This window comes from Nerophis lumbriciformis, linkage group LG21 (genome assembly GCF_033978685.3).
Source record: "Nerophis lumbriciformis linkage group LG21, RoL_Nlum_v2.1, whole genome shotgun sequence".
In the NCBI taxonomy this organism is placed as follows: domain Eukaryota; kingdom Metazoa; phylum Chordata; class Actinopteri; order Syngnathiformes; family Syngnathidae; genus Nerophis; species Nerophis lumbriciformis.
In genome coordinates this window covers 21,495,956-21,516,129 of record NC_084568.2, presented here as the reverse complement: position 1 = coordinate 21,516,129, position 20,174 = coordinate 21,495,956, and the positions used below count along the sequence as shown (strand labels likewise).

The following is a 20,174-nucleotide window of genomic DNA, read 5'->3' as shown; positions in this document are numbered from 1 at the left end:
AAGAATTATAACACAAGGGAATAATTCTTATATTGATATATTAATAAGTAGGTAACTTGTTCACACATACACTGCGTTTTATTATGATCTTGAAAAATGTCAAGTACTGTAAAAAGTAGCGGTATCTGCAATACTGGTCATGTATTTACTCTGTATCAGATCGATACCAGAATGTGCAGTACTGTATCACTCAATGCAAGTAGGAAAGTACATTTCTGAATCATTTTCATGTCTTTATATGCACCCCCTGCTGTTCAGAAGCACTCATCACAGTTGATAGCACTCTGATACATACAGTACCTGTAAGAAAATGTTAAAGGATACTTACAGACCCGACTAATCAGAAGTTTGGTGACACTGTTGCACAATTGAATGAGAGAGTGTCACCAAACTTTAGACTTGTACTGTTTCACAAACGTATTAAGCAAATAATCATTAGAATAAAAATATATACAATACAGGCCAAACGCTTGGACACACCTTTTAACTCAATGCATTTTCTTTATTTTCATGACTATTTACATTGTAGATCAGGGGTGTCAAACTCAAATACAGAGTGGGCCAAAATTTAAAACTGAACAAAGCCGCGGGCCAAGGTTGAACAAATTAACCTTTAACGTACTCTGCGAGCTATCGTCACGTCCCCTTTTCATCCATTCTAACATCGTTCAGACCCAGTCACAAGCAATGTGCGGCTTCTGTACGCACACACGAGCGAATGCAACGCATACTTCATCAACAGCGATACAGGTTACACTGAGGGTGCCAGTATAAAAAACGTTAACACTGTTAGAAATATACGCCACACTGTGAATCCACACTAAACAAGAATGACAAACACATTGCGGGAGAACATCCGCACCGTAACACAACACAATACCCAGAATCCTTTGCGGCACTAACTCTTCCGGGACGCTACAAAATACACCCCCGCTACCACCAACCCCCCCCCACACACACCTTGTAGAGTCCCGGAAGAGTTAGTGCTGCAAAAGGGTCCTGGTTTGGTGTGTATTCACAGTGTGGCGTATATTTCTAACAGTGTTAAAGTTTTTTATTCGGCTACCCTCAGTGTAACCTGTATCGCTGTTGAAGTATGGCTGGCGTTTGGAAGACTCCCGGGAGGATCGGCGGGCCAGCTTTAGTGTTAATTTGATATCGCCTCAAGGGCCAAGTGAAATTACACGGTGGGCCAAATTTGGCCCGCGGGCCAGAGTTTGACACCCATGTTGTAGATTGTCACTGAAGGCATCAAAACTATGAATGAACACATGTGGAGTTATGTACTTAACAAAAAAGGTGAAATAACTGAAAACATGCTTTATATTCTAGTTTCCTCAAAATAGACACCCTTTGCTCTGATTACTGCTTTGCACACACACGCTTGGCATTCTCTCGATGAGCTTCAAGAGGTAGTCACTTGAAAGGGTTTTCACTTCACAGGTGTCATAGTTTTGATGCCTTCAGTGACAATCTACAAAGTAAATAGTCATGAAAATAAAGAAAACACATTGAAATGAGAAGGTGTGTCTAAACCTTTGGGCTGTACTGTATGTATATGGTACTGTACATGACAGCAAAATATGCTTGCAGGAATCAATGTGGGAAAACATTGTCCTGAATTTATTATAGGAAAGTTAGAAAACAAAAATAAAAAAGTCAATGCAAATCCTAATCTTCTGTACAGGTGCAGGTTAGGTCAGAATGTGTAAAAAAAAAAATGCTGCTTGTTTCTTGGCAAAACAGGAACTAAACATTGTATGTGACACATGATGGCAAATAAAAATTGTTTGACAATACGCATACGGTATGCAAGCAAACATGATCTCATTTTTTTTTTTAGCAATAATTGAGTGTTTTCGGCCCAAGTTGTCGATTGATAAAAGTGGATATTACAAATGTGTTATCCCATAGACTAAAATAAAAAGCATAGTAGGTTAAACATGTTAAATGCGCCATATTATTACGATGAGTTTGAGTTCCTTTAAATGTGTCCGGGTATAGTTAATCCACAGTCTGCTCCCGCCTCTGGACTGGCGTCCATTCTGGCTAATCTGCTCTGTTCCAAAGCGATGGCCTCTGCAGAGTGTTTGCATTTCTCAGAGCCACACTGACAGGTAAAGTACTTGCTCTTGATGTCCCAAAAGCGGTCTCCGTAGTCAAACCTATGCAAAGAGACACAGACAGGATGAACAAGCCTTCCTAAAAAGTGCAACGCAGACCATCGATGGAGGTGAGTCACACGTCTCAACACTCACCCGAGCTCTTGGCCGCTGAGGATGTCTCTGGAGCTGAAGAAGGCAATGCGGGGAAACCTCAAGTCCTGGTGCAGCATGAAGACCCTCACTGGGATGAGGTTGGGGTCGCAAAGGTGGTTGATGAAGCGGCTGATGTTGCCGTAGTAACGAGCATCAATACAATACACCTCCCCGTCCTTGAAGAAAACACGTCTTCTGTTAGACATCAATTGCACCTGGAATGTTTGACTGGAAACGGTGGAGTCACGAAATGACTTTAATGCGACTGCTTTCCGGAAATTGTTCACGAAAACCAACACATTTCATGACAGACATAAAATACTCAATAATCTAAAAGTTAAAAAACGAAGGCTGTCAAGTGATTCATTTTTTAAATCAGATTAATCACACTCTTGAACTGTGATAAATCATGAATAATCACAGGTTGCTATTTGCTTGCATAACTAAAGTTTCCTGAAGAAAATACCCCAATATATGGATACAAGTGCAATTTGGTAGTAAGAATGTCATACATGCAGGGGTGTCAAACTCATTTTAGCTCAGGGGCCGCATGGAGGAAAATCTGTGCACACGCGGGCCGAACTAAAATCATGGCATTAAAACTAAAAAATAAAGACAACTTCAGGTTGTTTTCTTTGGCCAAAAATAAAACATTCTGAAAATATTACAATAAAAATACCGGCAGCGGTAAAGTTTAGATCCATGAAGGAAAATAGAACGTGAATGAATGTTTATAACTGAATACATTTACCGGTACATATGCATAAAAAATTGTTTTCTTGTGTATTATTTTTTTATATGAATAAAATAACGTTTATGACAACCTTTCAAAACAATATAGAATGTGAGATATAACAGGATAATGCATACATTTATCATTTGTTTTCAAAACACTTACAAAAAAGTGGGACCCCAAAAATTTACTGTGGGACCCCATTTAAAGTAACTTTGATTTAATTGTTGTTCTTTCTAAAACCATACAATGTTCAGACACTTTTGGCCGCAGTCGCCATAAACTTGCAGTTTAAAGACATGTCGTCTCTTTGCTCATTCATATCTATGGCTGACAGACGTGTTGCTCTACTGCAGGGGTAGGGAACCTTTGGCTCTAGAGCCAGATGTGGATCTTTTGATGACTGCAACTGGCTCTCAGATAAATCGTAGCTGTCATTGCTTAACATGATAAGTAATGAATAATTCCTCTGGTAATCACAGTGTTAAAAATAACCACGTGTCAACCAGCCTACAAAGCCATCAGCAAAACCATGCAGCACCAGAAGTCGCATTAATGGTAAGAAGTATTTTATTTATTATTGGTTATCTTCAGAATAACAATGTTATTAAAAAGAATAAGAGACTTATCATACTCTAAACATGTTGGTCTTTCTTAAAAATGCACGCATTTAGTTGTATTCAGTGTTAAAAAATATTATATGGCTCTCACGGAAATACATTTTAAAATATTGGGCTTTCATGGCTCTCAGCCAAAAAGGTTCCCGACCCCTGCTCTACTGTATAGATGTTAGTCTCTCCTGACGTATTAATCTACTTGCTAATTTCCTCTTCTGAGCTGGTTACTCTCTGATGTAATGTGCTTCTGATTAGCCTTCTGTTGAAGTGCACATAGCATTTATTATTTTCTTGTTTCACTACTTCACATTCAAGGTAGCTTAGCGATGTGGCTACCATAGCTTTTCCTCTCCTCCTAACTCCACATGTCTGCACTAACCCAGCTGACACATAACATTAATATAATGTTAGTTAATGGTTCTCCCATTGTTTATTAGAACTAAACCGACAACTAACGTTTAGAGAACATTAGCAGTAATGCCGCATGTTCTAATCGTGATGCATCGTAGAATCGATCATCTTTTCCACATCTAATGCATTCGCTCACTCTTTGTCAAGTAATGAAAGTCGCCACTTCGCACAGAATAAATCAAATATGACTGGAAGTAATCCACTAAGTCAGGCAAATTGCAGTAAAACAAAAATATAGTTGGGTCCTTTGGGGCCACGGTGAATCACGGCCAAGTCCAGTACGGTATGAATGGCGAAGTGAGTACACCCTAAGACAGACCTGGGCAAATTAAGGCCCGGGGGCCGCATGCGGCCCGTTAAGCTTTTCAATCTGGCCCGCCGGACATTCCCCAAATTTTTTTTTTTACATCTAAAAGGTCGAGTTCCAAAGCTTAGTGATATATCAGATAGTAGGTGGGTTTATTTTTTACCCTTCGCTTTCATATTTCGCTGTGTTTGTTGCATTTTTGTTGCGTTTCGCTTGATTGTAAAATATGTCAATCGAGAGGGGGTGTGACGTTCATATGTTGTCAATATTCAGTGTTTTATCGTTAATATTGTAAATCCCACATTCGTTATTTTCATGTACATTCTGGTTGTCTCATTCAGTAAAAAAAAATTAAATTCCATTCCGTTTTTTTAAGGCGGTCTGTCACAACGTTTTTAGCATTCGATCAGACATTATTGTGAGGTTTTGTATTAGTGTTCCTAAAAATAGATATACCGGCCCCCAGACATTTTTTTTCTCTAAATTTGAGCCCCCCCCCCGAGTCAAAATAATTGCCCAGGCCTTCCCTAAGATAACTTGGTGTGCTAATAGATAACCAGAAAATAAATGAATCCGCTCAACAGTACATAACATTTAAATTAATAGACTAAGTAGTTCATCTCGGGAACGTACAAAAAATCATATTGTGAAATGCAGATTTTTCAGTTGTGCTTTTAAAATTTCCATTATCTTTTTAGGGCTGTCAACATTAACAAAATAACTTATATGATTAATTATTAAAAATATCACATTAATGACGAACACACTTAGATTAATCATGCAATTCATTTTTTACCGTACAGCTTTTTTTAACTTAACCATTATACGGTAAGTGATCAGATCAATGCATATGTCAGTACAAAAATTAGTGAAAAGACTTCTTTTTTTTGTGTGAAAAGACTTCGATTGGTGTGCTTGCTGGCACATTTTTATTCCAAAATATGGCCTGGAAGAACTTGAGATAAAACTCCTCCCAATTTTTTGTGAAAATAAATGGCCAGCATACAAGTAAAACGATAAAAACATTCCTGGATGACATTCTGACCAAAATTTGCATTGATGTACAAATATTGGTGTCTTTTCTTAAGCAAATGTTATTCATGCAAGGGAATAATCACCTGTGATAACTGTAATCATAATTCATCCAAATTCATAAATGTGATTAATCTGATTTGACAGCCCAATGTTTTTAAAAGCTGTTTGTCAGCTTTTGCATATGGTTTATATTAAAATTAAAGCCTTTACAGAGATAACTATTAGAGAGTTAAAACTGCTTATTGTAGTTTCATTATTATCACTATAGTAGTTTGTGGTACCTTATTGTCCAAGTCAAAAAGGTAGGAATCGTCCTCTCTAACGTCGGCTTCTGCATCCGAGATCAGCTCCCCCACATATCTGCGTGGGAAGAAGACATCACTTAATCTGACACTTTCTGTGGAAAACATACCTTGATTGGACAGGTGGACTCTTACTCGCAGATGAAGCTTCCCTGGGGGATGTCCTGCAACGCTCGAACGCCCCAACCCATCTTCTCTGTCCTGTAGAGTTGAAGGCGAACTCTAAGAGAAGAATATGAACATTTAATGGGTTTACTTCTAGTGTGAAAATACACAGTACCTAAATTCTGATGAAACGTGGCTTCTTATTTCTGACATCAACAGAATGGGTGGTAATGTCCAAATTCACTTTAACCTTGGGTAATAGTTTGTGAATTAAGGACTACACATTGTTGAACTAAACTTGCTAATACAGGCAAAAAGTAATTTAAAGAATGCAATTCGACACTTGCCTTTATGACCAGTGGCATTTTAAATTTAAACTTAGTAGAAATTGGCACCTTTTTTCAGTGCTAAGTTAATAGTTACTATCAAAGTAAATCATAAAGTTACTATTAAATCATGGTAACTAGTTAGTTAGTGGCATCAAAATGAGGCATACATAAGATATAGTTACCCAATAATTGATCATTTTCAATGTCTAAATCCGGACTTAACTGTCATTTATTAATAATTAAATGTAATTTGACATTAAATAAATTACGACACTTTTAACACATTTGTGTATTTAATTACAATTCTAATTACACATTTAAGTATTAATTTAAATGTGTATTTATTTTAAAAATGTTGTTCCATTTTCAACACTATGGGCCTGATTTACTAAGATCCAAATACCTCGTGCTAAACAGCGTGTGCAATCTACAGTACAGGCCAAAGGTTTGGACACACCTCCTCATTCAATGCGTTTTCTTTATTTTCATGACTATTTACATTGTAGATTGTCACTGAAGGCATAAAAACTATGAGAACACATGCGGAGTTACAGTATGTACTTAACAAAAGAGGTGAAATAAATGAAAACATGTTTTATGTTCTAGTTTCTTCAAAATAGCCACCCTTTGCGCTGATTACTGCTTTGCACACTCTTGGCATTCTCTTGATGAGCTTCAAGCACTCCTGGGATGTGAAAACCATTTCAGGTGACTACCTCTTGAAGCTCATTGAGAGAATGCAGCGTGAGCACTCCTCTCTGTGTGGAACTTTGTCAGTTTGCATGTCCTTTTCCAAACGTGCTAAATAAAGTGCTCCCAAAACAGTAATGAGTATTGATAAATCACACAACAAATGTATTTCTAATTTCTTCTCCCATTATTGTGGGAGTTTTGATTATCAGCATATATTCTGCATATTAATAAAGACAAACGCAAAATGACCTGCACACCTTATCCTGTTCACTTAACAGACGCAATCCACTTTGCACACGTTTAGTAGATCAGCTTTGCGTGTGCTTTCAAGTTTGCGCATGTTTTAGTACACGCAAACCTTTAATAAATCAGGCCCTATGCGTGTGTATACTACCGGTACTTACTTGATGCCAGCCTGTACCACTCTGTTCTTGCATGTTCGATGACAAGAGCAGGCCATGTTGCATTCAAAAATAAGCGGGGGTTCAATCTTGTTAAACTCCTGCAGCAACCGCTGATCCTAGAGATAGAAAAGGGTATACTATAGTTTTAATCTGCATACTTCTGGCCCTACATGACATACATTTTGTCCTCCGTTTACCTTGTCATACCAGCAGCGGATGCTGAGCTGTCCACATAGACAGTTACTAGACGAGCAATCGTCTGTGCAGCCACAGTGCTGAAGACAAGTGTGAGATTTGATGTAATATACTGCAGTTCAGTTTGCTAGTCAAGTAGCAGAAGCAGTACAGTACGAAACATCTTACCTGTAAATGTGTGATGTTGCGATCTATGTTCATCGCTGACGTTTCACAGTTTTCGGAAACGTATTTGTAGTCCGAAGGGCAGCCTTCGTCGTCCACCGCGTTGACACATGGAATGGGTACGTTCTCGTAGCCTTGGGCGATGTCACTAGGATTGTGGAGTAATAGTAAAGACAATCAGGTATAATGGCGAATTCTAAACCAAAAGCAGGAGAAGGGAGAGCCTTAACACAGATCACCGACAATACTGTACAGTATATTAAATAATCATATACTTGCATGCTACCATTAGGGGTGCCGGGAAAAAAAAAAAAAAAAAAAAAAAAAAAAAAAAAAAAAAAAAAAAAAAATCGATCTACAACCAATTCACTATTATTTATTTCAATTCAGAACGTGTATTAAAAAAAAAAAAAAAAAAGTTTAAAAATTGATTTTTAAAATGTTTATTCGTTTCGTGTAAGCATCATCAGCCAGAAGCCAAGATGGGCTTTTGTAACCTTTAAAAAAGGTTGTGTTATAATTTATATACCCATTAAAACGTTGAGAATCGATTTGAATTAGGGCTGGGCGATATGGCCTTTTTTTAATATCTTGATATTTTTAGGCCATGATACACGATATATATCTCGATATTTTGCCTTAGCCTTGAATGAACTCTTGATGCATATAATCACAGCAGTATGATGATTCTATGTGTCTATATTAAAACATTCTTGTTCATACTGCATTAATATATGTTACTTTTAAACTTTCATGCAGAGAGGGAAATCACAACTAAGTCAATTTAGCAAAACTGTATTTATTAAACAGTTATTAAGCAGTGGCACAATCATTCATGTCATATCCAAAACAAAAAGTGCAAGATTGTCAGAGACATTTTAAAACAAGCTATTAGTGCACTTTTGTGAATGATGTCACTAACATATCAAACATATCAAAAGAACACTAAATTAAAGTGCACTTTTTGTACAGAACGCCACTACAATAGTTTAAAACGAATAAAGCGCACTTTTGTGCATGATGACACACAAGATATTTCAATAACTGTCAAATAAAAATGAGCTGCATATCAAATAGTATATGTCCTACAGTGTTGATGTGGAAATAGTTGCTTCGGCATTTAGTTTGTGTGGCACCGAACGGAGATGTTGACATGTAAAGACATATTCCCGCTTGAAGCCAAACCACCGTCAGACGATGGACCCCGTGCTTTTCTTGGGAATTAATTATTCCTCCATTTGTTACCAGATTTGCACCTTCTTTCTCTCGTATTACCACTCAAACCACACCGTTAGCTGTTAACATCACAGCTAACGTTACCATGTCGCTCTGTGGGAGCGTGTGACGTTGCTCACGTGACAGTATGTGACGTATGTAAGAAGGTGCGCTTGTTTTAAGTGTCTGTGAGAAGGAGAGACAGGAAAGAGGGAGAAACGTCTGCAGTTTAATGCCCCACAGCTAAAAGCAACTGCGTGAGAACGTATACTCTAATATCACGATATAGTCATTTTATATATCGCACAGAGACAACCCCGCGATATATCGAGTATATCGATATATCGCCCAGCCCTAATTTGTATCAAATTAAATTGTGAGTAGTTGTAATATACCATACAACTTGATTAGAATGGAATAGAAAATAATCATTTATTGTCACTGTCAACTTTGTAAAATTCAGTTTTAGCAGCGCCACATGACTTCAAGCAGTGCCTGAGACAACAAACCGTAGCAGTATAATACATAAACAATATGAAAAAAGAATTTTGAAGATTTTTTTAACTATGTCTCAACCTACTATTATATGGCATGTCTGTGGGATACCCTCTTTCACCGTAAATGGAGTTGCTTGCTTGCTTGTTTGCCTAAGAAATAGTTAACCCACAGGTCTTATGGGTCAGACTGATATCACATATTAGGCAGTAGATCTAAAGAAGGTTTGTTTATTTTAGATAAGAGTTGTGGAGTCACATCAGTACAGGAAGTAGTTTTAACAAAAGGGTGATGCCAAAACCAAAGGACAAGGTCAATTAGCAATTTGAAAAAAAGGTTAAGCAACACCTGGCAACCAAACCAACAGAAAAATCGAAGGAAAACCACCACTTGATCTTTTGATGTCAGAAAGTCAAACCTACTTGAGCGGGGCCTGATTGTCTCCCTTTTCAAGATTGTATTTGTACCATCAGCTTCAATCAATCACAATTCTGAATCGGAAACCACTTCGGGAGTCTTGATTGAGACAAAAGAATACGCTAAAATGGGAACTGCACTTATTTGGAATTTTGCCTATCATTCACATTCCTGATGAGACAAAAAGACAAAAGGTTTTGGGTTTTTTCTGCCTTCTAACTTGTAATAATCCGTTGGTTCTAGATGGCTAGCAATGCAGCTAATGGGAACGATCCATTCTGCCGCTAAATCCCTTTAAAAATGCATCTTCAAACCGCCAACACTACATTTACGCTCTGTAACCTGTAAAATAACCAAGCTGTAGCGACATTGTAATTGTAAAAGCGAACACTGAGGAATTCTTTTGCTAGCGTAGTAATTAGGGATGTCCGATAATATCGGACTGCCGATATTATCGGCCGATAAATGCTTGAAAATGTAATATCGGAAATTATCGGTATCTGTTTCAAAATTATCGGTATCGGTTTCAAAAAGTAAAATTTATGACTTTTTAAAACACCGCTGTCTACACGGACGTAGGGAGAAGTACAGAGCGCCAGTAAACTCTTAAAGGCACTTCCTTTGCGTGCCGGTACAATCACCTAATACCTACGACTTTTCACACACACAAGTGAATGCAAGGCATACAGTTCACACTGAGGGTGGCCGTATAAACAACTTTAACACTGTTACAAATATGCGCCACTGTGAACCCACACCAAACAAGAATGACAAACACATTTCGGGAGAAGATCCGCACCGTAACACAACATAAACACAACAGAACAAATACCCAGAACCCCATGCCGCACTAACTCTTCAGGGACGGTACAATATACACCCCCAGCCACCCCCCCAACCCAGCCACCCCAACCACCCCATGCTCTCTAAGGGAGAGAGCATGTCCCAAATTCCAAGCTGCTGTTTTGAGGCATGTTAAAAAAATAATGCACTTTGTGACTTCATTAATAAATATGGCAGTGTCATGTTGGCACTTTTTTCCATAACTTGAGTTGATTTATTTTGGAAAACGTTGTTACATTGTTTAATGCATCCAGCGGGGTATCACAACAAAATTAGGCATAATAATGTGTTAATTCCACGACTGTATATATCTGTATCGGTTGATATCGGAATCGGTAATTAAGAGTTGGACAATTTCGGAATATCGGCAAAAAAGCCACTACGGGCAGCTCTAGTAGTAATACATCGCCATGCTGCGGGATTAGCCGTAAACTAGCTACTGCAAGCAGTAAACTAGCTACAACAAGAGGTAAGCTAGCACATTTGCAGCTTGACCAAATCATGCTGACCTCACTCTCTCGACTTCCGTCTGCTCCAACGTTTCACCCTCCGTTCGTGCTCGCTTCAATAAGCAGCAGCTCATCTTCCATATGTTAAGCTTCAATAAGATTAGGTTGCGAATCCTCATTTGTCCAAAAATAGTAGTTTTCGTTGTCTATTAACAAGTCCGTCGTGATTAAAACACACTTGTGTTTGTTTCCGGAAGTAGGGACACACATTTGTTGCCTGAAGTGTGCTGCTGTGGAAACGGAAATAAATGCGCCGAGAAAATAAGTTTCGTAATTGCTTTGTTAATTGGTGTACCTCAGGGATCAATACTAGGACCTAAATTATTCAATCTCTATATAAATGACATTTGTAAAGTTACAAAAGATTTAAGGTTAGTATTATTTGCGGATGATACAACAGCGTTTTGTTCAGGTGAGAACACACAGAAGATAATACAAATAACAGAAGAAATTAACAAATTAAAAAGATGGTTTGACAAAAACAGACTATCGTTGAATCTCAGTAAGACTAAAATAATGCTATTTGGTAACCGTAGCAGAAAGTCAAACAAATACAAATAGACGGAATAGAAATTGAAAGAGTAAATGAAACCAAATTTCAAGGTATAATGATTGATGATAAATTAAAATGGAAATCTCACGTAAAAAATCCATCCATTTTCTACCGCTTATACGCTTCGGGGTCGCCGGAGCCTATCTCAGCTACAATCGGGCGGAAGGCGGGGTACACCCTGGACAAGTCGCCACCTCATCGCAGGGCCAACACAGAGACAACATTCACACTCACAGTCACATTGGGCCAATTTAGTGTTGCCAATCAACCTATCCCCAGGTGCATGTCTTTGGAGGTGGGAGGAAGCCGGAGTACCCGGAGGGAACCCACGCAGTCACGGGGAGGACATGCAAACTCCACACAGAAAGATCCCGTGATCGGGATTGAACTCACGACTACTCAGGACCTTCGTATTGTGAGGCAGACGCACTAACCCCTCTGTCACCGTGCTGCCCACGTAAAAAATATACAACATAAAGTAGCAAGAAACACGTCAATAATTAATAAAGCAAAACATGTTCCAGACCAAAAATCACTTCATATTCTCTACTGCTCACTAGTGTTACCATATCTGAGTTATTGTGAAGAAATATGGGGAAATAATTACAAAAGTACACTTCATTCATTAACAGTGTTACAAAAAGGATCAGTTAGAATAACACATAATGTTGGATATAGAGAACATACAAACCCTTTATTTATTGAATCAAAGATACTGAAATTCCACGACAGTGAATTTGCAAACAGCTAAAATTATACACAAAGCAAACTATAACCTGCTACCCAAGAATATACAACAATTCTCAAAAAAAGGAGAAATATAATCTTAGAGAAAAATGTAATTTAAAACATTTGTACGCACGTACAACACTTAAGATCTTCAGTATATCAGTATGTGGAATTAAATTATGAATGGATTAAGCAAAGTAATCAAACAATGTACTAATATGATCCACTTCAAAAAACTCTTCAAACTTAGTGTTTACAAAGTACAAAGAAGAAGAACCATGATAAACATTCATCCATTCTTTCACTCTCAAAATAATCTTACTTATCTCATCATATTAAATATAACTTACTTCACCAATTATTATTATTATTTTTTTTTTTATTGTTTATTTTTATTATTATTTGACTTGCCTATTGCCATCTAAAGTAAAAAAGTAAGACAGAGAGACACCGACGCCAATGGATGCAAGCTCCCAAAACTTTAACAGCATTTACCTGCATATGATTCTTTCTGTCCGAAGCATACGATTGGTTATTCCCCTTCGTATCTTTCTGTTGATTTGGAGTGCAACCCAGACTGGCGTGTCAGGGCGGGCAAGAGTGAGGGGTGTGTCTCCTTCCCTGTTCATGATGTCAATATCGGCACCTCTGGACAGAAACAACCTAAAATGCCAGCTTTGTAAGTTACAGCAGTTGATCGTGTCAAGAATATCATGTCAATTTGGTAGTTACATGTTCAAAATAATATGGCTGGGGAATAGTGCTTAGATAGTAAAGCATGAAACACTTGATTGAATTTGACTCACGTAACGCATTCCAAGTAGCCTTCTCTGGCAGCGATGTGGAGTGGCGTGTCTCCATGCAGGTTTACTGCTGCAAGTGAACAGCCAGCGTTCAACACCATCTCTGCTATATCCACGTTTCCTGCATACGCTGCCCAGTGGAGACACACATTGAGCTCCTAAAGGGAAACATTTGTTGATTAAAATGTATCTGTGATTAATTCAGTTAAACCCAAATTCAAACATACCAGTATGTATGGTCAATTTGTTTTAGACAGGCTTATACAATAAGTTATGTTAAGAAACAATGTGGTTCCAGTTAATTACACGTCTAAAAAGGAGTAGGAAGCAGCAGAGCCTATTTAATTATAACGCTTTTCGTCATCGATTACTGATCATTCATTCACAGCACATATTTTACATGTTGACACATATACAGTATAATACAATACTTCCTGAACTTTAAAAAAAAAAAAGTTCTGAGAATAAGAAACAATGTTGGGTATCAGAAACACACATGTACAGTCAGGGCCAAAAATATTGGCACCCCTGCATTTCTGTCAGATAATGCACCACTTCTCCCAGAAAATTGTTGAAATTACAAATGCTTTAGTATTTTGGTATTTATTTCTTTTGTTTGCATTGGAACAACACAAAAACAGCCAATTCTGATATTATTATACACAGAACTCCAAAAATGGACTGGACAAAATTATTGGCACCCTCAACTTTTGGCTCTGCCTCGGGGAGCCATGGTCATGTTTGCACCAGAGACCAGCTGCTGCCTCTCTGCCACACCGGAGTCCACATAGAGAGACCGGAGGTGATGCAGAGGAAAAGACGGTGCTGTGCAGCGAGCGTTGAGCGTTGGGATGGACGAGCTTCACAGAGCCCTGGTTGAATGAGCATGTATCGGACACTTCGGTTTCCCTGGACGAATTCTCACTCATCGGCGCTGACTGGACATTAACCGAATGCTAGTGGGCAAACTAGGACAGAGTCTGCTCTCTTGGTTACTTTGTTGGGTCTGTTCCTGTCTCTGTCCGTGCTGCCACACCCTAGGAGACGACGTGTGGTGCATCACAGAGGCCACTGAGGTTTTTGTTTTGTTTGTCCAGCATGGTGCAATAGAATGTGTGCATTGTGTATTATTTGTTGCTAATATTTTACTTTTGTAGCTGTATATACAAATAGTGCCACTGAAGTAGCAGGTGGTTGCATCAGATCTGTACTCTTAATGTATTTCATGTCCTTTGTGTTCTGCACTCTCTCAGTTATGTTTTTGTTTCTTACATTGAACAAAGGCCACAATGTACAAAGTCAAATTCCTTGTGTGTTAAATATACTTGGTCAATAAAGCTGATTAAATAAAATACATGCAAAAATAGTAATTTATGTTTATAAATTAAGCGCTAACTTAACAGTTGTGTACAATGCAAATTATTTCCAAGACGGTCACAGCAGTCAAGTGTTGCTCTAACACAGAAAGTACTGTAAACAAATATGCCACTAAAAACAACTACAGTACTATGTTTTTCCAAGTAAAGTTTTGATATGACAATAACTCACCTTGTCACTGATGGCAACGTCGGCTCCTCGGTTCAGCAGCACCTTGATCACCTCCACGTGTTTGTGCTCTGCAGCCCAAATAATTGGCGTCCAACCGCCGTTGTCCTGAGATTAACCATGGAGAAGAATTATAAAATGTATCTGTGTTAATCGATAATAGGAACTAATAGTGGATGTTGCTGTCAGCCCAATAATAACATTACTATAATTAAGTAAGTACATTTTATTTATAAAAGGCTTTTCACAGATAAGAATCACACAGTGATGTACAAAAACAAAACATAGGTGAATTAAAACAACAGGGGTAACAAGATAAAAAGGATTAAAAAAACGTTAAAAAGTCCATTAACACAGTCAAGCTCACGGAGGGACTGGTGCAAGTCACTTCATTCTATACAATGCAAACTCCTTTTTGCATGCATGACTGATGACAAGTACAGTAAGTGATGCGTACAAAAGTGTATTTTTGGAATTAGAAGCTCATTACCTGACCATTGACATCAACTTGTCCTGTCTCCAGCAGCATGCTGACAATTTCTAGGTTGCCCTGTTTGGCTGAATGGTGGAGGCCAGTATAACCATCAGTCTCCTGAAAATAAACCAACAACATGAAACATGAATCTTGACCAAACCTGCAAAATCTTATTGTCACTGTTTTTTGAAAGGAGACAGCGATACTTACAACATGATAGACACAGGCGCCATTCTGGACCAGGTATCGAGCCACCTCTATGTGGTTGTTGACAATGGCTTCAAGGAGTGGCGTTCTAAGGTCTCTGTCTTGAGCATCAATTTGGGCACCTGCCTGGCAGTAGAAGATTGTCATTTATTAGCTAATGCACCAGATGGGGATAATACCCTAATAAACAAATGACATACATGCAACGTTCCCTCTAAGGTGCGCGCCTGCGCAATTGCGCACCGCTCACGCGTCCTCTGCGCACAGCAAATTAATGCCGCGCAGGAAATCAAAAATCCCATCTGAACTTTAAACAAAATAAACACATTACAATTCATTCTGTATGATTTTGCAATGCAACTCTGTGCGTGACAGGTGACAACAAGAGTGGCCCCAATGAATAAAACAATCTTTGTCAACACCGTTCAATTATTGTCTGTCGAGACACTTTACGGACAGGAATTCCATCAATCACTTTATTGAGCAAAACTGTAACCACACCAAAAACATGAGTAAAAAAAAACGTATCTATAAAAACTGGTAATTTTCTGCCATACAAACCAGGCTTAAACCAACGTTATCATCCGTCGTTTCAACAGAAGCCGCTCGCTCTCTCACCTGCACCAACACAAGCACTCATGGCACTTAGCCAGTGCTGCGTTTATGGCCACACAAAAAGTCGGACAACCCCAACGCCACACAATGTGTAAATGCCAGGTTGTAACACTCTGACTCCACAATCAGATGTGTGTTTATTTTACTGCCATTTATTAAGAATGTTAATCTAAGGATATTATTCATGAAATATTGTCACTAGATTTCATAAATGCTAATAAAAAGATGTATTTTACAGACAGAAAGTTACAGGAACTAAATGTAATCTCTGAAAGGGGTAACATTTATTATAAAGGCAGGACCCGCAGCCAGACATACAATACTAGCACATAGGTCATGAAAAACATGTTTTTTTGTTATTGTCATAGTAAGAGGGCAAAATCACTTATCAGAAAATTATTTTAATAAAACATTTTAAATTGTTATGTCAGGTTTGGGACAGGTGTGACGCTGGTGTGGCCACAGTGTGCACGTCTGATGTTGCTCACATATGCTCCACTGAATGCTCAGGGAGTTTGTGCGTTTGCTCACACACATGAAAAATTAGAGGGAACATTGCATACATGTATGCTGTGTTAATGCACCCTCTCACCTGCAGGAGTATGTAGCAGACTTCAAGGAGTCCTCTCTGAGCGGCAGCATGTAGAGCAGAGCGCCTGTTCTGAGAGTCAGGCTGGTATGTGGGATCAATGCCTTCCACTTTGACAAAAAACATTGTACAAAATATTAAGATTTTTTAAAACAATTTAAAAACATAATCATTTCATCACATACACAACATTGAAGATAACCAAAATATATACAAAAGAAATTGGTCAAAATGTTAGTGAAAATGTTCTAAATAGAAATAAATGAGCATTGTTTTTGTAGTATGTATTCCCTATTATGAACGTGCATATACGGCGTGTACGTATACGTACACATCTATGAATGTTTTCATTCATCCAGATCATTGTATTCTCAGGGAATTCAATTTATCGCAACTGGACTGTTTGGTTTGTCTTAGAAGACGTTTTGCCTCTCATCTGAGTAGGCTTCATCAGTTCATGCTCATAGACTTAGACTGGTCCGATTTAGTCAGTCTATGAGCATGAACTGATGAAGCCTACTCTGATGAGAGGGGGAAAGATCTTCTAAGACAAACCAAACAGTCCAGTTGCGATCAAGCACATGCTCTGAGAATGTATGTGTACACAATTCCAGATAAAAGACAAATATATATATATATATATATATATATATATATACACACACACACACACACACACACACAGGTAAAAGCCAGTAAATTAGAATATTTTGAAAAACTTGATTTCAGTAATTGCATTCAAAAGGTGTAACTTGTACATTATATTTATTCATTGCACACAGACTGATGCATTCAAATGTTTATTTCATTTAATTTTGATGATTTGAAGTGGCAACAAATGAAAATCCAAAATTCCGTGTGTCACAAAATTAGAATATTACTTAAGGCTAATACAAAAAAGGGATTTTTAGAAATGTTGGCCAACTGAAAAGTATGAAAATGAAAAATATGAGCATGTACAATACTCAATACTTGGTTGGAGCTCCTTTTGCCTCAATTACTGCGTTAATGCGGCGTGGCATGGAGTCGATGAGTTTCTGGCACTGCTCAGGTGTTATGAGAGCCCAGGTTGCTCTGATAAGTGGCCTTCAACTCTTCTGCGTTTTTGGGTCTGGCATTCTGCATCTTCCTTTTCACAATACCCCACAGATTTTCTATGGGGCTAAGGTCAGGGGAGTTGGCGGGCCAATTTAGAACAGAAATACCATGGCCCGTAAACCAGGCACGGGTAGATTTTGCGCTGTGTGCAGGCGCCAAGTCCTGTTGGAACTTGAAATCTCCATCTCCATAGAGCAGGTCAGCAGCAGGAAGCATGAAGTGCTCTAAAACTTGCTGGTAGACGGCTGCGTTGACCCTGGATCTCAGGAAACAGAGTGGACCGACACCAGCAGATGACATGGCACCCCAAACCATCACCCAACCATGCAAACTTTGCATTTCCTTTGGAAATCGAGGTCCCAGAGTCTGGAGGAAGACAGGAGAGGCACAAGATCCACGTTGCCTGAAATCTAGTGTAAAGTTTCCACCATCAGTGATGGTTTGGGGTGCCATGTCATCTGCTGGTGTCGGTCCACTCTGTTTCCTGAGATCCAGGGTCAACGCAGCCGTCTACCAGCAAGTTTTAGAGCACTTCATGCTTCCTGCTGCTGACCTGCTCTATGGAGATGGAGATTTCAAGTTCCAACAGGACTTGGCGCCTGCACACAGTGCAAAATCTACCCGTGCCTGGTTTACGGACCATGGTATTTCTGTTCTAAATTGGCCCGCCAACTCCCCTGACCTTAGCCCCATAGAAAATCTGTGGGGTATTGTGAAAAGGAAGATGCAGAATGCCAGACCCAAAAACGCAGAAGAGTTGAAGGCCACTATCAGAGCAACCTGGGCTCTCATAACACCTGAGCAGTGCCAGAAACTCATCGACTCCATGCCACGCCGCATTAACGCAGTAATTGAGGCAAAAGGAGCTCCAACCAAGTATTGAGTATTGTACATGCTCATATTTTTCATTTTCATACTTTTCAGTTGGCCAACATTTCTAAAAATCCCTTTTTTGTATTAGCCTTAAGTAATATTCTAATTTTGTGACACACGGAATTTTGGATTTTTATTTGTTGCCACTTCAAATCATCAAAATTAAATGAAATAAACATTTGAATGCATCAGTCTGTGTGCAATGAATAAATATAATGTACAAGTTACACCTTTTGAATGCAATTACTGAAATAAATCAAGTTTTTCAAAATATTCTAATTTACTGGCTTTTACCTGTATATACATACACACACACACACACAGTACAGGCCAAAGGTTTGGACACACCTTCTCCTCATTCAATGAGTTTTCTTTATTTTCATGACTATTTACATTGTACATTGTCACTGAAGGAATCAAAACTATGAATGAACACATGTGGAGTTATGTACTTAACAAAAAAAAAAAGTTAAATAACTGAAAACATGTTTTATATTCTAGTTTCTTTTTTTGGGGGGCGGTATAGCTCGGTTGGTAGAGTGGCCGTGCCAGCAACTTGAGGGTTGCAGGTTCGATACCCGCTTCCGCCATCCTAGTCACTGCCGTTGTGTCCTTGGGCAAGACACTTTGCCCACCTGCTCCCAGTGCCACCCACACTGGTTTAAATGTAACTTAGATATTGGGTTTCACTATGTAAAGCGCTTTGAGCTACTAGAGAAAAAGCGCTACATACCGGTAAATATAATTCACTTCACTTCTTCAAAATAGCCACCCTTTGCTCTGATTACTGCTTTGCACACTCGATGAGCTTCAAGCACACCTGTGAAGTGAAAACTATTTCAGGTGACAACCTCTTGAAGCTCATCGAGAGAATGCCAAGAGTGTGCAAAAAAGTAAAAAAAAAAGCAAAGTGACTATTTTGAAAAAAATAGAATATAAAACATGTTTTCAGTTATTTCACCTTTTTTTATTAAGTACATAACTCCACATGTGTTCATTCATAGTTTTGATGCCCTCAGTGACAATCTACAATGTAAATAGTCATGAAAATAAAGAAAACGCATTGAATGAGTAGGTATGTCCAAACTTTTGGCCTGTACTGTATATACATAAGTCAATTAAAAATATTCAAATTTAAAATACTTTTTTGGGAATTTTACCCATCATCCAAAATCCCCACATGAGACAAGACTTCTTTCCCTTTGTGTTTCTAGTAGAACTGCCAGTACGAGGCGGATAACAATGCAGGTAATGAGGATTCTACTATTTCGCCTTTCACACACTAAAATAACATCCCAAAACCGCCAAAACGTTCCATGTATATGCCGTCACCTGCATATTAACCATTCTTTAGCGACATTGTTATTGTAAGGAACTACTTTTCTGGCGTAGTAGTTTTTATCTGCGGAGTGAGGATTACGCTGAATTTACCAGCTAAACGGGGAGCACAAGTCTTGTGCTGAAAGATATGAACATACAGTACCATCATTAAGCATTCCAGTGAGAGAAGACATTGTAAGGGAATGTTTTAGGTTTATATTTTGTTGATGAAACATTTAGCACGAGTGCTACATGATGGTTTAGTGTTTCACTATAGCTGGATGTGCCTAGTACCAGCTTCTGAAATGTGTGGCTAATCCTCTGTATATTCAGG

General features: G+C 38.6%; 1 protein-coding gene across 1 annotated transcript in view; it reads right to left on the bottom strand.

Moving 5' to 3' along the window:
• Positions 1-1,582: 1,582 nt before the first annotated feature.
• ehmt2 (euchromatic histone-lysine N-methyltransferase 2) overlaps positions 1,583-20,174 on the bottom strand; it is a 40,102-nt gene continuing 21,510 nt past the window's right edge. The window contains exons 14-26 of the mRNA XM_061982619.1: positions 16,553-16,659; positions 15,349-15,471; positions 15,154-15,255; positions 14,667-14,771; positions 13,122-13,276; positions 12,811-12,978; positions 7,558-7,702; positions 7,392-7,469; positions 7,195-7,310; positions 5,799-5,885; positions 5,643-5,721; positions 2,259-2,434; positions 1,583-2,165 (exon numbers count right to left, since the gene is read on the bottom strand). Of these exons, the coding sequence (XP_061838603.1) occupies positions 1,985-2,165; positions 2,259-2,434; positions 5,643-5,721; positions 5,799-5,885; positions 7,195-7,310; positions 7,392-7,469; positions 7,558-7,702; positions 12,811-12,978; positions 13,122-13,276; positions 14,667-14,771; positions 15,154-15,255; positions 15,349-15,471; positions 16,553-16,659 (1,622 nt within the window). The 3' untranslated portion in view covers positions 1,583-1,984. The remainder of the gene's footprint in view (positions 2,166-2,258; positions 2,435-5,642; positions 5,722-5,798; positions 5,886-7,194; positions 7,311-7,391; positions 7,470-7,557; positions 7,703-12,810; positions 12,979-13,121; positions 13,277-14,666; positions 14,772-15,153; positions 15,256-15,348; positions 15,472-16,552; positions 16,660-20,174) is intronic.